Source organism: Convolutriloba macropyga, chromosome 2, assembly GCF_964194025.1.
Source record: "Convolutriloba macropyga chromosome 2, txConMacr16.3, whole genome shotgun sequence".
NCBI lineage: Eukaryota > Metazoa > Xenacoelomorpha > Acoela > Convolutidae > Convolutriloba > Convolutriloba macropyga.
The window spans coordinates 53,616,188-53,632,763 of NC_134469.1; the positions used below are offsets into that span (position 1 = coordinate 53,616,188).

A 16,576-nucleotide genomic window follows, 5' to 3' on the forward strand; every position below is an offset into this window, starting at 1 on the left:
CTAATAAACTATAAAGTTAGATTTTTTTCAGAACAATTGAATGATGACTATTTCAAGGGTGAAAAGAAACTTTTTCACATTTCAAACCAAATTATTGTTTTTGATAATTCTCAAAAGGGCACGAAGAGAATAATCAAATTTCATTGACAATAATGGCATAATTAAAGGAAATCATGGTATAACAAAAACAAACATTAAATTGGTTATAAGTGTAAATCAGTAATAAAATCCTAATGAAGACAAATATACAATACAAATGTGATACATACAATTTCTGAAGCTTTAGTTTCGACAGTTATTGGAGGACTTCACACATTTGTTAAGGATATTTAGCTCACATTATAGTAAATGAGAAACTAATGGCTGTAAATTTCTTAACAAAAATAAGTAAAATTGTAAAATGATATTTTGACCTTGACCATTTCATTGCTCTCCTTGCATCACTGAGGTATTGCAGGGGGCTGAACGCTTCCTTCAGAGTTTTTTTTTCGGGGGTGTCATCATTATCTCTATTGACATAGATGTCTAAAACTAAACAGCTGGGTTTCCCAATGCAGCGAAATACCTTGCTACCTTACATCGCCCTGTTGATTTTCTGTGGCTTGATCTTAAAATGTACCATTATCGTACCTTAATTAACATAAACTACGGCTGATATTAACCCTAGTGATGCGGATTCGAATCCTACCGAATAAAACCCAAGCGGTTTCAAATAAAACCCTGGCGGATTTAAATCTTCTGAGATTCTCTCAAGACATGAATCGTGGCGAAAATATAAGTAAATGTCCAAACGTTCAAAATAATTCAAGAAACTCTTCAAGCAATTGAACACTATTGAGAAGATTCTCAGATACCCGCTTCGCGAATTTGTCAAGTTTGGGATGTTCAAATTGTCGGTTATGCGAAGCGAAACGTAAGCAGAGCCAGCTAATTTTTGAAGCGTCCCTACATTCAAATATACACAAAACGAGCAAAATTTCTGTCGATTGAAGACAACGCAGAGATCATTTATAAAAATTGCGTTTTATGAGTCTGAAACAGCTGACGATTAAAAAAGTTTTAGAAACCAGAAAAAAGCAGATAAGTTCAAACTTGCCCAGGTATAACTCTCAAGGATTCAGAGCTTCAAAAGCATCATTTGAGCAAAAAAATCATGATTTATAATACTTATAAAAGATTTACAAAAAGTTTGAAATTTGGTGATTATTTTCTAAGCAAAACAGATACGAAAAGCCAACGATATTGGCGAAAAAGGTCAAATTGATGCTTCTCATTCAGAAAAAAAAAATGCGACGACACGGCCGTTAAGAGGCCAAAAGTGAAGCCTATTTTTACATACTCCAACAAAAAAACGACTGCAAAAACTATGCTTCTTGTATCGTTTGTGGTTGCGTTTCTCAAAGCCGATAGAAAATTAATTGCAGTGGAATTTTGAGTCATCTTTACTCTGATCTTTTTGATGCACTTCTTCTATTTTGTTTCGCCACCACGTATAAAAGCCTCTCAAAGTTCCTTTTGGAAGTTAGTCGTCTGTAACCTCTCTTTCCAGCTGGTAAGTACTGGCTATCTGGGGCATTTGCCTCTGGGTGGTACAACAATCTCAAGACGTACCCACATTCATCCATAAGCTTCATATCACTTTCGAACGTCTTTGACTTCTTCTTGGAATAACCGATCATTGCTTTTCTGCAGTGCACTTGTTGGTCACTCAAATGCCTCTTAGCATCACTGAGAAAATGCAGCTTGTTCTCTTTTGCGTAAGGTCTCTTTTCGTCGAACAGCAAACCTGTTGTACAACATTGACACAAGCTTAAGTTACTGTAAAATACCAATTTAAACATGAGCCTCTTAGTTTCAAATGAAAAATAGCCACTTAATTTTGTTTTTATTACGCTACAAGACTAGTTTCTAAAGTTTAGCAATAGTGAATATTAATACAATTCAGATCATTCCATTTCGATCATTCGATAATATAATTCTCGTCGAAAAGTTTTTATTCTTATAATTCATCAACGATTATATAACTCTCGTTGATCAGTTAGATAACTCTCGTTTCTTCAAAGATTTAGGCTTCAAAAACTCAGGAGTCTAATAGATTGTATAAAATAATATGCACTAACTTTTATAAAAATTTTATATTTTTTTATAAACTTACATCAAATTTATACCTGCCATTGTTGACAATTTAACTAAAAATGAGCTGTTTTTATCAACAAAAAGTTGACTGACTGACTGCGTTATAAGCTAGCTCATGAATATTTCCATGCGCATATATTTGTCTTTAAAGAGCTTACAAGGAAAATGAAAACTCCAAGACAAGAAATCTTTCTTACAAGTTCTGGTCACATGCTAAAAGTTAGGCCAATTATTATAAGATCTCCTATTATAATAAATCAAAAACTTGAATTAGTATCCAAAAAGAACTGTAAAGTATCTGACCAGATCCCAGAAACAAAAAATGAAAAAATTTCTGATACGATCTTACACTACCAATACAGAAACCACAGGTGGTATTGCTGCTAGAAATTAATAAAACCTGAAAACGTTCAAAAGTGACGAAAATCAACGTTCAAGAGTTGAAATTTCTTCGAAGTGAATCAAGCTGAACAATGGGATTTGTTCCTTTTACCCCAGTAGAAAATAACCATCGTTGAACGATTGTCCGACCCGCTTTAGTGGGGGAGGAACTATATACTCAAATGGGTTTTTTTGTTCAATCAAATTTGGCCGACCGATATAATCATCTTAGAGACTTATGAGTGGTATCATTAGAAAGCCCGTCCAGCGTAAAATATGGAGTAAACCGTTTTTTTATGAATTTCAGTTTCTATGGAGTTATCAAGATTTTAAGTTTTGTGAATAGTAGACGGAATTCCGTTGTTTTTGTTCACACTTTCAGTATTTTTTCATCAAATTATTGCCAATTTTGCTGAAATGAAAAAAATTGTTAACGGCCGCGTAATTGGTGTAATCCTCAAAGATAGAGTACGGTTGCTTAATTGTTCGATCCGAGTTTTTTGGGTATACTTTGTGCCAAATTTTTCGAAAATCAGACTTTTCCGTAAAAAATGGGACCAAATATGCCGTTTTAGTCCACTTTTTATACTTCCTGGACGTAGACACCTTAAAACTCCGTGCATATCCGTCGTAAGCTCAACAAGAGAGCTACTTGTACTCCTGTTGGCCTTAAGAGCTTCTGGAATTACAACTTTGCCAGTTTTTCCAAATAAAAGCCTCGATAATTAAACAAAACTCATTACTTATTTTCCATAAACTGAAAAAAATTGATTAAAAAATAATGTATGCAAAACCTTTTGAACAATTAAGTGTTTTCTTAGTCGCGCGGCTATCTGAGGGCATAACTTGATCACACCATGGATCCCTACAGTAAAAAAATTTTAATGTTTATTCGGGCGCGGCCTTTTTTTCCAAATATTTCGGTAGTTGCAGTTTTTATGTTAATTACTGAAAAAAATATCAAATCAGGGGCTCAATTACTGACAGATAATAGCTACAAAAAATGAGGCCCAACAAACATATTATGGTCTCATATTTAAGCTCATGGCTTTTATGGCTTTGGGGAAATGTTATCGTAAAATTCTTATGTGTTGCTTCCATTTGTTTTACTTTTTGTATTCCAGTGACATAGTGTTCCCAATCAAAAATCCAATTGCATCCTTTAGGAGCTATAACTGAGCCTAAACAATGCATTCACATTTGTTTTAAGGAAATGTCTGTGAATTTTTGAACTTTGCCACTATTTTATCATAGTTTTCTCAACTTCTGTCTTAGTATCAGTAAAAACAGATCAAATTTCCTCTGAGTTTAAAAAAATATTTTTTACGTTTTTGTATTCAACTAATGCTTTGTTGATTTTTAGTTAAAATTGCAATTTTTAAGGGTTCATTTTGTTTCTTAGTTGAATTGCCATTTCATTGATAGGAAGAATGCTTCGCGATGAAAAAAGAGTCAACTGAATGTTCATAGCTTTCGTGGAATAGTTTATGTTTTACGGGCTGAGACACTGTTCTATCGCAATTTTAATTGGATTTTTTTTATTTTTGCATGTGTTTGTCATACTTTTTGATGTTGTACAACATATACCTTATAATGATAAGTCTCAATTGCTTCCACGAGACCAATAACTGAACCTAATTTGTGATTTAAGTTTTTAGCTAACTGTTTTAATGTCTTTCAAAAAAATTAAAAAAATCAACTGTCCTCTTTTTGTTCTCATTTTTGTCATGGTGTAACTCAGCCTCTTCAAATAGAAGTTTCAAACAAAATATTCTCTGTGCTTATATGTTTTGCACTGATGGCTTCAAACATCTAATTTAATTTCGTAAGAGTTTTCCATACTTTTCAAATTTTGGGTTTCTTGTTGTCATTTCTACGTTCTTTTATCATGAAGACACTTTGATATTCAGATGAGAAGCAATCGATTATTTATAGTATCCGATACCTTACAAACTATGGTTTTTGATTTTGTTGTCATTTCTACAAATGCTTTTATCCGGAAGACACTGTGATACTCAGATGAGAAGCAATAGATGATTTACAGTTCTTGCAAATAACATCCTATAATTCATCATAGTGCCTTCAACACTGTGACGTCGCAAGTGTTTGCAAAATTTCGGCTTCCGCCTGTATTTGTTAGTAATTTGTAGTCTTCCGACTGATTCTCTTTATCAACATGCGCAATTGACTTTCTGAGTTGTTTCATGTTAGCCCATCCATATTAGTTGAAATCTTATGTCTGTTATGACTTTTAAAAATATTTGTTTTCAAAAACATATTTGGTTTTTTCAGCTTTGCTATTTTTTTAAATTTTTTTTGGTTGATTTTTATTTTAGTCTCTGTGAACACAGGTCACAGCCCGTTTCCAGTGAGCTATAATTTAATCTTTATAACGGCTTTAGTTTCAACAATTTATCTTTCGCTTTGTTACTTCGATATTTTATAAATTATTTGTGACTTTTTCATATTTGTACATTAGATACGATTGTTGTATTCTTTTTAAATTATAATATTAATGATAGGTCCCATTGGCTTTGAAAATTTTCGCAACTGAACAATTTTTATGTTCTTAGTGACAAACTTATGGTTTAAACGGCTTCACTGCCAGATTTACGTAAAGTTTGAACTTTATGATTTTGCCTGTGTTTGTCGTTTTTGTAGTCGTATGACCTAAACTGGTTAACGACAGGACTGCATGCATCCTATGGTGATATAAATTAACATTTAAGTGATTCCAGTTAAAATTTAATGATTTTAAACAATTTGAAATTAATTGTTTTCAAAAATAGATACGTATTTTTCATTTTCGCACCTTTCTGGCAACCTGTTAAGCAGTCGCATTGAGGATAGGTCCTATATCACTTCTAATAAAGTATAGGATGAATAGTTTTGTTTAGGTTTTATCTGATGGGAGTTTGATTTTACTTTGAAAAAATAGACATCAAAATTGGTCGTAATTAATGCTTGTTATTTGATTTTTATGATTGTATTTTCTAGTAGTCCTATCACCAAGTTTCATCGGTCCTCTAAAGTGGAATTGTTTCTTCCATAAGTGGTTTGCTTAACGATATGTATGTTTTTGAAAGTTTTCTATCTCTTCATTATTTGGTAGCCAATTAAGTCAAGAATGTGGATGAGCTGGGTCGGAACATTGTGCGAACGTACATTACCGAGCCTCCTTGTTTGTTTATAATTATAATGGTATAATTGCAATGGTTAATGACAACTCTCATCGGGCTATTCGGATATGTTAAGCGTAAAAACTCTAATTAGTTGGTTCACGCACACACACACAACAATGAAATTAAACGGTTTGCGCATAGAGCAAAAAAAGCAGTTCCGAATAGTTATGAAGGTATGATCCAACCTACCTTTTTGAGACTTCATTAGTGAAATCTTGCTCCTTAGATTTACAAATTTTCGGTGTACTGCAACTTGGCACTCTTGCTGTCCAGATATGTATGGAAAGAGGTTCTCATATGTAAGGTTGTTAGATACGTTCACTTTGTGCTGTAGACGAACCATAGGGTTGAAGTGGATGAACTCTGGTCGGCTCTGGTTTCGGACAAAATTTGATATGCTGTTGAAACTTTGGTTTGTTAGGAATGCACAGCCATCGAAAATAAACACCCAAGTAGCGCCCATTTCGAAGCTGTTGAAGCAAGTTTTCAACAATCTCCTATTCTTAATGTAACCTAAAATCTGATTAAAGTTGTACGCTTTTTGTCACCACTGTCAGTATTATTTATCGACTATTTTGCGCAATTATTTTTAAATTATACATACTAACATTAAGCCAGACTAACATTTCTGACCAAAATATATTTAATGAAAAACATTATTATCAAGCTCGCAAAGCTAATCAGCTCTCATCAAAAATTCATCTTGCACCAATTCAATGAAACTTTTTAAAATTTCAACTCATTGAACCCTTAACTTAGCTTTCTAATTGGTAGCATATCAACCGTGAAATACGGGCGTGGTTCTGGTTAGTGCAAAAAAATCTTTTAAGACCTTTGAATATACTCAAACTTAGGAGAATGTTGAAATAAGTTCCTTCTTCGAATTCCAAGATTGCGAGCTTTGTTGATATTCAGGGCATTCTTCCGTAACCAGTAAACACTGCTTGTATTTGGAAGATCTATGCTCTCAAAAGCTTCATTCCTGGACTGCAAAAGCCAGCGTAATTGCATCGCTTTTGTCTTGTTTGCTATTGAGTTTAAAATCCAAAAGCGTTTGAAGTCTTTGGGCAAGTGTTCGTGGTCCAGAATTAACATTGTGTTGTGAAATGTCTGATTATTACCATGTAAAGGTGGCAAATCGTTACTTAACACTCGAGTAATGATATGAAACATGGAATGATTTAGAGGATTGTCCGAATAGTTGGGTAATATTGCCGTACCTGAGGTAAAATTGTAATTGATATCAAGCTGTTGATCTTTGCTATACAACAAGACATTGCTGTTAGTAAATAATCTAAAAGATTTCTCTTCTCTGTTTTTAATATATTCCTTGGACAGGAAGCAAATGCCAAAAAGACAGCTGATGATCACAAACCACAGCCTTTTTTGGCGTTTTATAAGCGATACTGTGTTCGGATAGAAAGATTCACTGGACATTCTGGGAGCGTAAGAAACTCAGATTGCAGCACTCGATTACAGCCACGAGCTAAAATAGATTTTTTTGAGCGAACTCGGTTTCATAAGCCAGTGCCACTGTCTCTCTTAAACCCTCTTAAGACAAGTTGACACGCTTTTAGGTCCAGACACAAGACACAAATATAGCCAAAACAAAGAGTGCCTCAAGCCGTCAAATGTAGAAGAAGGAAAGAAATGTTGAAATAATTACAGAAATTGAGAAGAAAGTCCTCATAAAACTTGCTTTGACACACAAATGAAAAAACGTCAAAAACAAAGCACAACATTGCCATGAAATATTACATAAAAACTGCTTATAGCGGAATTTTATAGACAAACTATCACAAATATGACCCAATTTGCTTTTGAACCATATAACACAATGTAATATATAATAATTGCTCCGACCCCACTTTAGTGGGGGAGGGGGGATGGATGAGGAGGAACTACATGCTCAACTGTTTAAATGTTGTTCAGTCAATTTTGGCCGATCGATATATTTATCGTAGAGCTGAAAGTGGTATCACGAGAAAGCTGGTGGAGCGTAGTGTGTAAAATTAAAGACCGTTTGGATATCTATTTTTTGAAGCAGTTAACGAGGTTTATGAACATTTCACTATGCACACTGATTTTATTCACAATTAGAGTCATTTTTTTCTAAAATATATTATTACTTTATGCCCAGCCCGCTTATGTAACCAAATTAAACATTTCCATGTTTTAGTAACCTTGAAGTGATATAGCGACTATTTTTCCTCCAACCGTTGCGGTATTTATAAGAAAACAAATTTGGACTTGGATGCAAATTTCATAGTTTTTAGAGCACTTTTTTTCACATGCGGCAAATTTGTCTTGTTTCTGTCTTTTCCTCGTGACCTTCAGCCAAATTCTACTAAATGCGATGCATTGGTTTTAAACGGGCTTATATGCTGTTCTCCGACTGGTCTCTGGGTACCTAATGATTTTGCCGACTTTGACACTCAGTGTCTTCAATAATTTTGTTGTTCTTTATCTTGTTTTCAAAGGTATCACTAAAGATCTAACGAGGTCTAATCAAACACTCAGAAGGTTTAAGTTAACTGTTGACAGAAATTATTACTTCAAAACTAGTCCCTTTTAGAAACTATTTAGTAAACTTTTGAGTTTTTGACTAGAGATGTTCTGTTTCTGGTGCTTTGTCAGTCTGAATAATGAAAGGTTTCGTTAAATGCAGTACTGATATAAAGGAAGCTATTCAATAGCGTGAAGTAATAGTCAATAGTTTTTTCGACACCAATAGTAATCGAAAACGAAAAACCAATTTTGCGTTCTGAGAAATTTTGACGATACTTCGGTATTGTCTTGCCCTCCAATTCCATTACTTAAATTCGTCATAATTTATTAAAAATCATTTGTGATCAAAATTTTAACAATTCTCAATTCAATTGATAGCCGTAAAATAGACGCTAAATCGACGCTTTTTAATTTAGAAAAAAACGGAAGTGTTTGATTTGTTTAAATATTTGATTTTTTTTTTCATTCTTTTTAATTTGATTATATTTATTAGTTTAAATTAAATGCATCAACTGTCCTGATCAAGTGAAAATCCAATTGGTTTTCTATAGAAGCAAAACTGAGCTTTTCGAATGTGTCCATTTGTTTGTGAATGTTTCAGATTTTGAGAAAAAAATCTCCCATCAAACTTGTTTTGTTGGCATGCATAATAATCTGATTAACCAGAGGTCCTAGCTTTGCATTCAAATAGATGTGCTGATTTTCAAAATTTTTATTTGTCAAAACTTTCTGTTAGGTTGTATTTGGCTTATCAAATCTTTGCACAAAATTTCTTCAACAAATTCGAGACTTTTTTCGAGGTTTTTGTATGGTTTGATAAACAATTGTTACAAAAATCATTTGGTAAGTTCCATGGGCACATAAAAATATGACTTAGCACGTGATTAACTAGATATTGTGACATCTGTTTGAAGTTGATCCAGAGTTCATTTTTATGCACTCACTTCTATATCTAAACTATTTATTAACTTAGAATATAATGGAAAGCAAAAAGAGACCATGCAAGAGGAATCGTAATAAGGTTGGTAGTTGGTAGATATCAGAGTTTGAGATTAAGTTTGAAATAGGTGTAGATTAGATTTATGGCACTTAATTTTCGTAGTTCGTTAAAATCACTTCTCTTCTTAAATAAACTGTTTTTACTATTTGCGAATTTGCATAAGCGTTGATTTTGTTCCAGCTCTTCTAATGTTGATTCTAGTGAAATACAGAAAAATGAACTCAATAATATGTTTTTGTAATATTCATTATAACATTTTTGCATACATATTGTCCTTTTTTAAGAATTTATTATCAAAGATTAAATAACAAAAAAGAATTAGTAAGTCTAGCGAATGCCAAATATTTGTTCTGACGTTGCATAGATGATGTTAACTGCATTGATTCGTGTGTAACAAGTGTTTTATACACTAACACAGATAGAATTGTTGATTAAAATTTTCTGAGTTTTTTGTTCTTAGATTACTGAGTCCAAATACTGACAGGCTCAAATCAAACCTGTTTGCAAACTAAATCTCAAACTGTAATGAAACCTTTTTAATGTAGACGTCTGTCAATTTTAAATTGCATATCAAAGTTTAAATAACAGAATGTAAACTACTTTTTTTAAAGGCAGACCACCTCTGCTTCAATTGGTAGTCAATTGACACAGGAATTTTGACGAGCGGGGTGGGAATACTATATGGCACATTAGCGAGCCTCGTTTTGAACAAAATATTAAAATGTCACAAATAAATTGATTACAATACATTATGCTGCAAAAGAGCATTTCAATTCAAACATTGGTTATATTCTTATTTCGAAATCAAGCCAACACAAAAAAGCCTCAATTAAACCTAAAAGAAAAACGGTACAAAAATTAAAATTAAGAAACACTATGAGAAGCCTTCGAAGTCTAAAAGATTCAATTCCCGCAATTACAACTAAATAAAGAACAAATGGGGTCTCCAATGTCAAATTATTTTTTATTGAGAAACGAAACCAATTTATGAATTAAAATACTTATTAGTTTGTTAGCATACTTAAACTAAATCTCTGCTTGAAGTTTACAAAAAAATTTGTTCCTTTCGAATATGACAAACCAAATTTTAAATGCAGAAAATAACATAAAACTATAAAAATTTTTGAATGAATAAAAATTTTGCTTCCAACTTAAATCACTTAAAAAGTTAAGAAATTGGGCCGATGAGACCTGCCATTATTAGGAAACGAGTCAAGACAAACAAAAAAACCCAACAGCAAAAACAAACATTTACATCCAAAACTCAATGTCAATTTTCTTTGAAAAAAATTACATAATTACTAACTCGAAATCGTACCTAAAAAACTGAAAAAAAAACAAATTAGATTGTACACCAGGAAAAAAAATGGGACCAGTCCCTGATGAGACTCAACAACAAGTAGACAAAACCGATCAAAAACGATACAGTTAAAAAATATGCTTGCGTTTTTCTGTCAAATAATTTTACATAATGAAAACCGCTAGATATCAATTGAAATTTTAGATGTGTCTAAGCTCTTTCATATCTCAATATTAAAACATTGAAACCTGGTATTATCCAGAATCTACCGTAAGTTTACAAGAACATCGACGATAAGCACACAAATTTCATTAAAATTTGAAAGAAAACGGTGTCAAAGCCGCTAAAACCATAATCTATTCCTTAAAAACTAAAACATATTCAATTGCGCGTTCTTTGAACACCAATAATCAGAAATGTGACCTCTGAAAACTGAGAGTAGGTAACAAGTAAAAACATGAAACAGTTTTATTTTTCGAGAGCAACAAATTTTGAAAGCATAAAAAAATTAACAATCAACTGAAATCATTAAAAAGATTACTTTAGTTCTAATAAAACTATTGAGTTCTGTAATTATTCCGAATATGTTAAACGTCAACGAAAAAAACAATAAATAGACGAAAATAAAAAAAAATTAATTTTTTTTTAAAAAAAACCGGTATCGAAGCCGTTAAAAAATAAGCAATGAACTAAAAACCATAGATATTTTCAGTTGTGACGTTTTTCAGTAAAAAAGATACTATGAAAATCAGTTAATAAGCTCCTTTGGTCATTCATACGAAGCCGTTAAGCTAATGTTGTGAAAATATTATACGACTACAAAAAGAACAAATAAAGGAAAAAATCAAAAAATAGACTATTATTTTGCAAAAAACCGGTATTGAAGCCGTTAGACAAATAAGCAACGCACCAAAAAATTTAGATACGTTTAATTGTGAGTTTTTTGAAAGAAAAACAATAATTTGATATGCAACCCTTCATTAGCAAGAATAGGTAAAAAGCAGGCCAAAAAGAACAGAAAAGTACAAATTTAAAATATAAATCTATATATATATATATATATATATATATATATATAAAAGTTGATGCCAAATTTTTGAAAATCAGAAAATCAGTAAATGAGTTGCTTTGGTCATCCAAACGAGGCGGCTAACTAAATATTATTGTGAATGTATTATACGACTACAAAAACGAAAAAACAAAATTCAAAAATTAAATTTCTATTTTGCGAAAAACCAGTATCGAAGCCGTTAGGAAAAAAACAATGCACTAAAAACCTTAGATATGTTCAGTTGTGACTTTTTTCATTGCCAATAATTTGATATGCAACCTGTAAGTAATAAGACTAGTCAACAAGTAGGCCAAAAAGAACAGCGAAAAGCAAATTAAAAATATCTGTAAATATTTTCATAAAATTTGATTCCAACTTTATGAAAATCAGTGAACAATTTCCTTTGGTCATCCGTAAGAAGTGGTTAAGCAAATTTTCTGAAATTATCATACGACTACAAAAAGAACGACAAAAAACAAAAAATTGAATTGTGATTTATGTGAACGCAAAAACTTTGATATACGGCTTGTAATTAATGACACTGGGTAGCAAGCGGACAAAAAGTACATAAAAGCGCACATATAAAAAAATACGTCTACATATTTATAAAAACAATTAATTTCAAATTCATAAAATTAGCTCTCAAATAAGATAAGTAAATAAGTTCCCCGTGCATCCAGAGGAAACCACTAAGACCTCATTTACCGCAAATTCATCTCACCACTACAAAAGGAACAACAAATAATACAAAAATAAAAAAAATCATTCAATTCTGCTAGAGGACGGTGTCGAGGCAGTTAAAAACCATAATCTATTCACTGATAGACCCATGTGTTCAATTGCGCCCCGTTTTCAAACGTCAACAATGTGATAAAATCTGACCAGTCAATCATGTGACAAGAAAAGAAAAACCTCAAACCAAGGAAAACGTCCAAAAAATCAATTCCAAATCTTTTTTTCTGAAAATTCGTAGTATTAAAGCAGAAAAACCATTACATACAACCTAAAACCACAAAAAACAATTAACTTTCATCATTTAGAAAGACAATGCCTCCGGTTTTTTTGACCTTAAGCTACAAGTTATATAAAAAAGAGAAAAAAGTAGCATGGCTCATTAAACCATTGTTTGTTTTGAAAAAAAGGGCATTTTTAAGTCAAAACGACCATAAGCTTTCGACAAAAAAAACTAAATACGTTTCCCTCAAAATTCTTGAGAAGTCAATTGAATCTGTTATTAGCATGCTTTGATTTGGATTTTCTTTTCAGTAGTTAAAGTACAAAAAAAAAACCAATAAAAATACGAAAAAGAAAAACAAAAAAACATCGACTGATTACAATCCGGATTTCTTTGTGCTTTCAAAAACAACGATTACACCGAAACTAACCTAGCTATTACCGTTCATGCAATAGGAACACATAATTGGATACGGTAACTTTACGGACACGAAATATTATGAATATTGGTAATTTGACTCAAGAAAAACAAAAAAAAAGATGCATTTTGAAGCAAAAAAAAATGACGCATCGAGTTAAATTAAAAAATCAGCAAAGTTTTAATTGAAGATTGCTCTCAAATAATTCACAAGTAGAGCTTGTCTTCTTTGGAGTTTGTTTCAGTAGTTTTTAGGTATGTTAATCCACAAATTTAAACAAAATGGTCTAAAAATCTTAATTCGTTCCATTTTTGGCCAAAAATTGAATCAAACAGTTCAATAACACTTCAATTGTTAGGGTTAAAATCAACAAAACTATCTTTCTTACAAATTTCAAACATATTTGTTGTCAACAAATTTCTTGAAAATACGGAAAAGGTGAACAATAACAACGAAAATCAGTCAAATGTTCACAAAACTTTATGAACGATATTTTTTTCAATTTTCCTCCAAGAATTTTTTTAAAGAACTTGCAACAACTTTTCAGAACCTCAAAACTTTTGCATGACGCAAGGAAAAAATGCTGTTCTGAGAAGAAAAGAAACAAATAAATCTCTAATTTTTAACTTTTTTTAGTGTGTAAATGAAATCCCAAAGTCAGACCTTGCGCATAGCAGTCCCGCGGCAAAATTGTTATAAGAATTTTGGTTGATAAAAATGTAGCATAACAATGCCAGAAAAATCATTAAGATAAACGCAAACCAAAAGAATTCTTGCACTCAATAAGGGGAAAGATTTTTTGAAACATCAAAATTGAAAAACTATTAACAAGCTAATCTAAAATTTAACTCTTATCCAATCTTCAATACAATTTTTCAAAATTATATACAAACCGCTGTAAATGAAAGAATGATTTTACGATTGAAAAACAATGCCAGAAGAAGAAAAAATTTCAGGTCCAATAATCACTGTCTCTCATTGTAGTACAAAGCCATTAAAAAATCAGATGCACAAAGTCAGCTGAATAAGCGAGGAAATTGAAATAAACGATAAGCATTTTTAATTAAGCTCAGTGAGCCGCACAGCTCCTTAAACTACATTGAAAAGTTGAGCGCGCAAAATTAGCAGCTGATGTATTACGCCCTGAACTCTAGGACGCTTTTAGCTAATTCATTAACATCCATCAGATAATTAACAATCGTTGCAATCCCAAAACTCTCCATTCTATTGAAATAAAAGGAAATGATTAAAGGAAAAAAAGGAAAAAAAAACTTAAAATTTTGCACTATTATTTTATTAATATCTCTGAATACGAAACCATCGGTCAGTGATAACTGATCGATAGCATTTTCCATTTTATAATAAAAAGAAAAGATATCGGGATGTAAAATTGTCCAATTTTTAATTAAACGAAATTAATCTGAAAAATGTTATGAGATTGAATACGTTCAAAGCAATTTAGTGCAATAACCGTGATTAGAAAACTGTGATCAAGGGTTTCAGTTGCCGAAAACACAAGTAAACTTCTTTAACCTAGATAACGACTTGCATTCTATATCACTATTCTAGGCCTATGTCACCATCTTGAAAAGAAAAAAAATGCGAAGCCTAATCTTAGTCGTTTACGCTACACAAAAATCCAAATCCAGTGATCTTAACTCCCTTGGTTAAGCTTAAGCATCCAAGCCAACAACCGTTTCCACCGGCTAAACATTTATCAGGTAAGTTAAAAATATGATAAGAATAAAACTATCTGTATTTAAACGAAAATGAGATAAATAACTACAATATAATGACGTAAATTGAAAAAGTAATTTGACGTCTATGATGGTACAAAACATGCACCCTCTAAAGTAACAGCAATAAAAGCAGTAAAATTAAAACAACTGAAAAACTTGAAGAACTCCTTACGTTCAAGCTTAGTTTTAAACTTTATACAATTATACTTTTACTCATCTATCTTATCGAAAAAGGTCTTTTCGAATATATCGAGCGATGTGAACAAAATTCTAGAGCAGTATAATTGAATTGATATGTTATACCACCATGCTTTATTTAAACTTATGATAAATTCTAGCCATCTGATATTTTTGCTGAAAGCGACTAAGATTGAAACTGAATTGATGGACAATTTTAGTAAATGTCTGCGATGATGAGGAAATTATTAGCAATTCTCTCACGGAGACAATAAAATTGGTTCACACAAATTAGATTAAATTTTCTTAATTTTTATTATAGAACCAGCATTGCGTCGAAACATATACACTTTACCGAATCAATAATGCTCCTCTTGTTTAGTTCACTGTTAAAGTTCGACGTAAAGTTTGACTTCCTTGGTATAAAAATGAATTCAAATTCGCACCTTTTTCAATGAGATATTTTTTTGTAAAATCCTGACTAAGGACTTAAGTTAGATCATTCCCAATCTCAGAAATCACAGGAATAGGAGACGTATCATGGGAGAAAATCTTCCCACCATAAAGCTATTTTGAGGCTAAGCAAAACAATAAAGGGAATTAAAGTTTAGATGTTACGTTCTTTGGCCTTTTCCACACGCATTCCTGCACATTCAGAGTGATTATTAACAAGGGCGGCATAATCATTCAAATACTCATATATAGATAGTTTACAATTTCACAACTTTTCTCAATTTGAGATGATTTGCAAACTTTTTTAAAAAATGCTATCTTCGCATATCAGTACCCTTGCACAGTGGGCTTAAAATTCGATCATGCAGAATTCTCGAGCTTCCTAGCAATTTTGAAGTATTAAATTGAAATCTGAATTAGAATTACTGAAAACTTAACATGACCCGCAAAAAATATATAAGTCAGGACCCCAAAGTTGTCTACCTCTCCTTCCTAAATCCTAAGAGAAAACTGACTGCTAGAAGTAACCTTAACTACTTCCATGCAAAAACTCACGGTAATCGAATGACTTGAAAGCAATTTTTGACTGAGTGGAGAGAAAAAATATTTTCTCCAAAAGTTACAAATCGCTCAATTGTGGTTATTTCAAAACCACCCTGTGCGACCAAGATTTACCAAAAAAACTGAATAATGGAGAAATGATCACTGCCTATCAAACCTCCACGAAACCTCCTTGTAAAACTAGTGTAGTATAAAATCTAATGTATATAGCAAAACATTTAGATTTCTTGACTGTTACTTAGCAGTGTCGGTGTGACTGTGACGGCGACTTCAAACGCCCAAATTAATGCATCAGAAAGATAGAAATACTCTTTGCTGAGAACAGCTGCAATTTGACAGAAATAAGTTGAAAAGGCGGCAAGGCTCGAAAATCTATTGCTTTTTAAAAACAAATAATTTTAAAAGTCAGAACAAGCATACACTTTCGACTAAAAAACATTGGATAAACACTTTGTAACGCCGCAGGAAGCCAATAGGGGACTAGTGAAACTCTGTATCAAGACTATGGAATAAGGAAAACAAGTAGAACTCAACATTTCTAAAAAAAAAATTGCAAAAACACAGAGTTGAAGACCTAAAAACAATGCTCTTTTCACTGAAGTTTGAAAATATGTCCATTGGACTCGACTGCGCGTAAATGGGATCTGTCAACAATTGAACCTTGATTTGAAATCATTCCCGTCTGTTATTAACAATAAAAACAAAAAAGGGGCAA

General features: G+C 32.1%; 1 protein-coding gene across 7 annotated transcripts in view; it reads right to left on the bottom strand.

The window, feature by feature from the left end:
- Positions 1–119: 119 nt before the first annotated feature.
- The window catches only part of LOC142358769 (uncharacterized), a 42,677-nt gene continuing 26,220 nt past the window's right edge, over positions 120–16,576 (bottom strand). For 5 of the 7 annotated variants that reach the window (XM_075382573.1, XM_075382574.1, XM_075382577.1 and 2 more), the window contains exons 2-4: positions 6,574–7,185; positions 5,889–6,169; positions 120–1,786 (exon numbers count right to left, since the gene is read on the bottom strand). In XM_075382573.1, coding sequence (XP_075238688.1) covers positions 1,443–1,786; positions 5,889–6,169; positions 6,574–7,136 — 1,188 coding nt within the window. In that variant the 5' untranslated portion in view covers positions 7,137–7,185 and the 3' untranslated portion in view covers positions 120–1,442. Of the gene's footprint in view, positions 1,787–5,888; positions 6,170–6,573; positions 7,186–14,590; positions 14,963–16,576 lie in introns of those variants that run through there. The other 2 variants (XM_075382579.1, XM_075410348.1) reach the window with 2 other exon arrangements.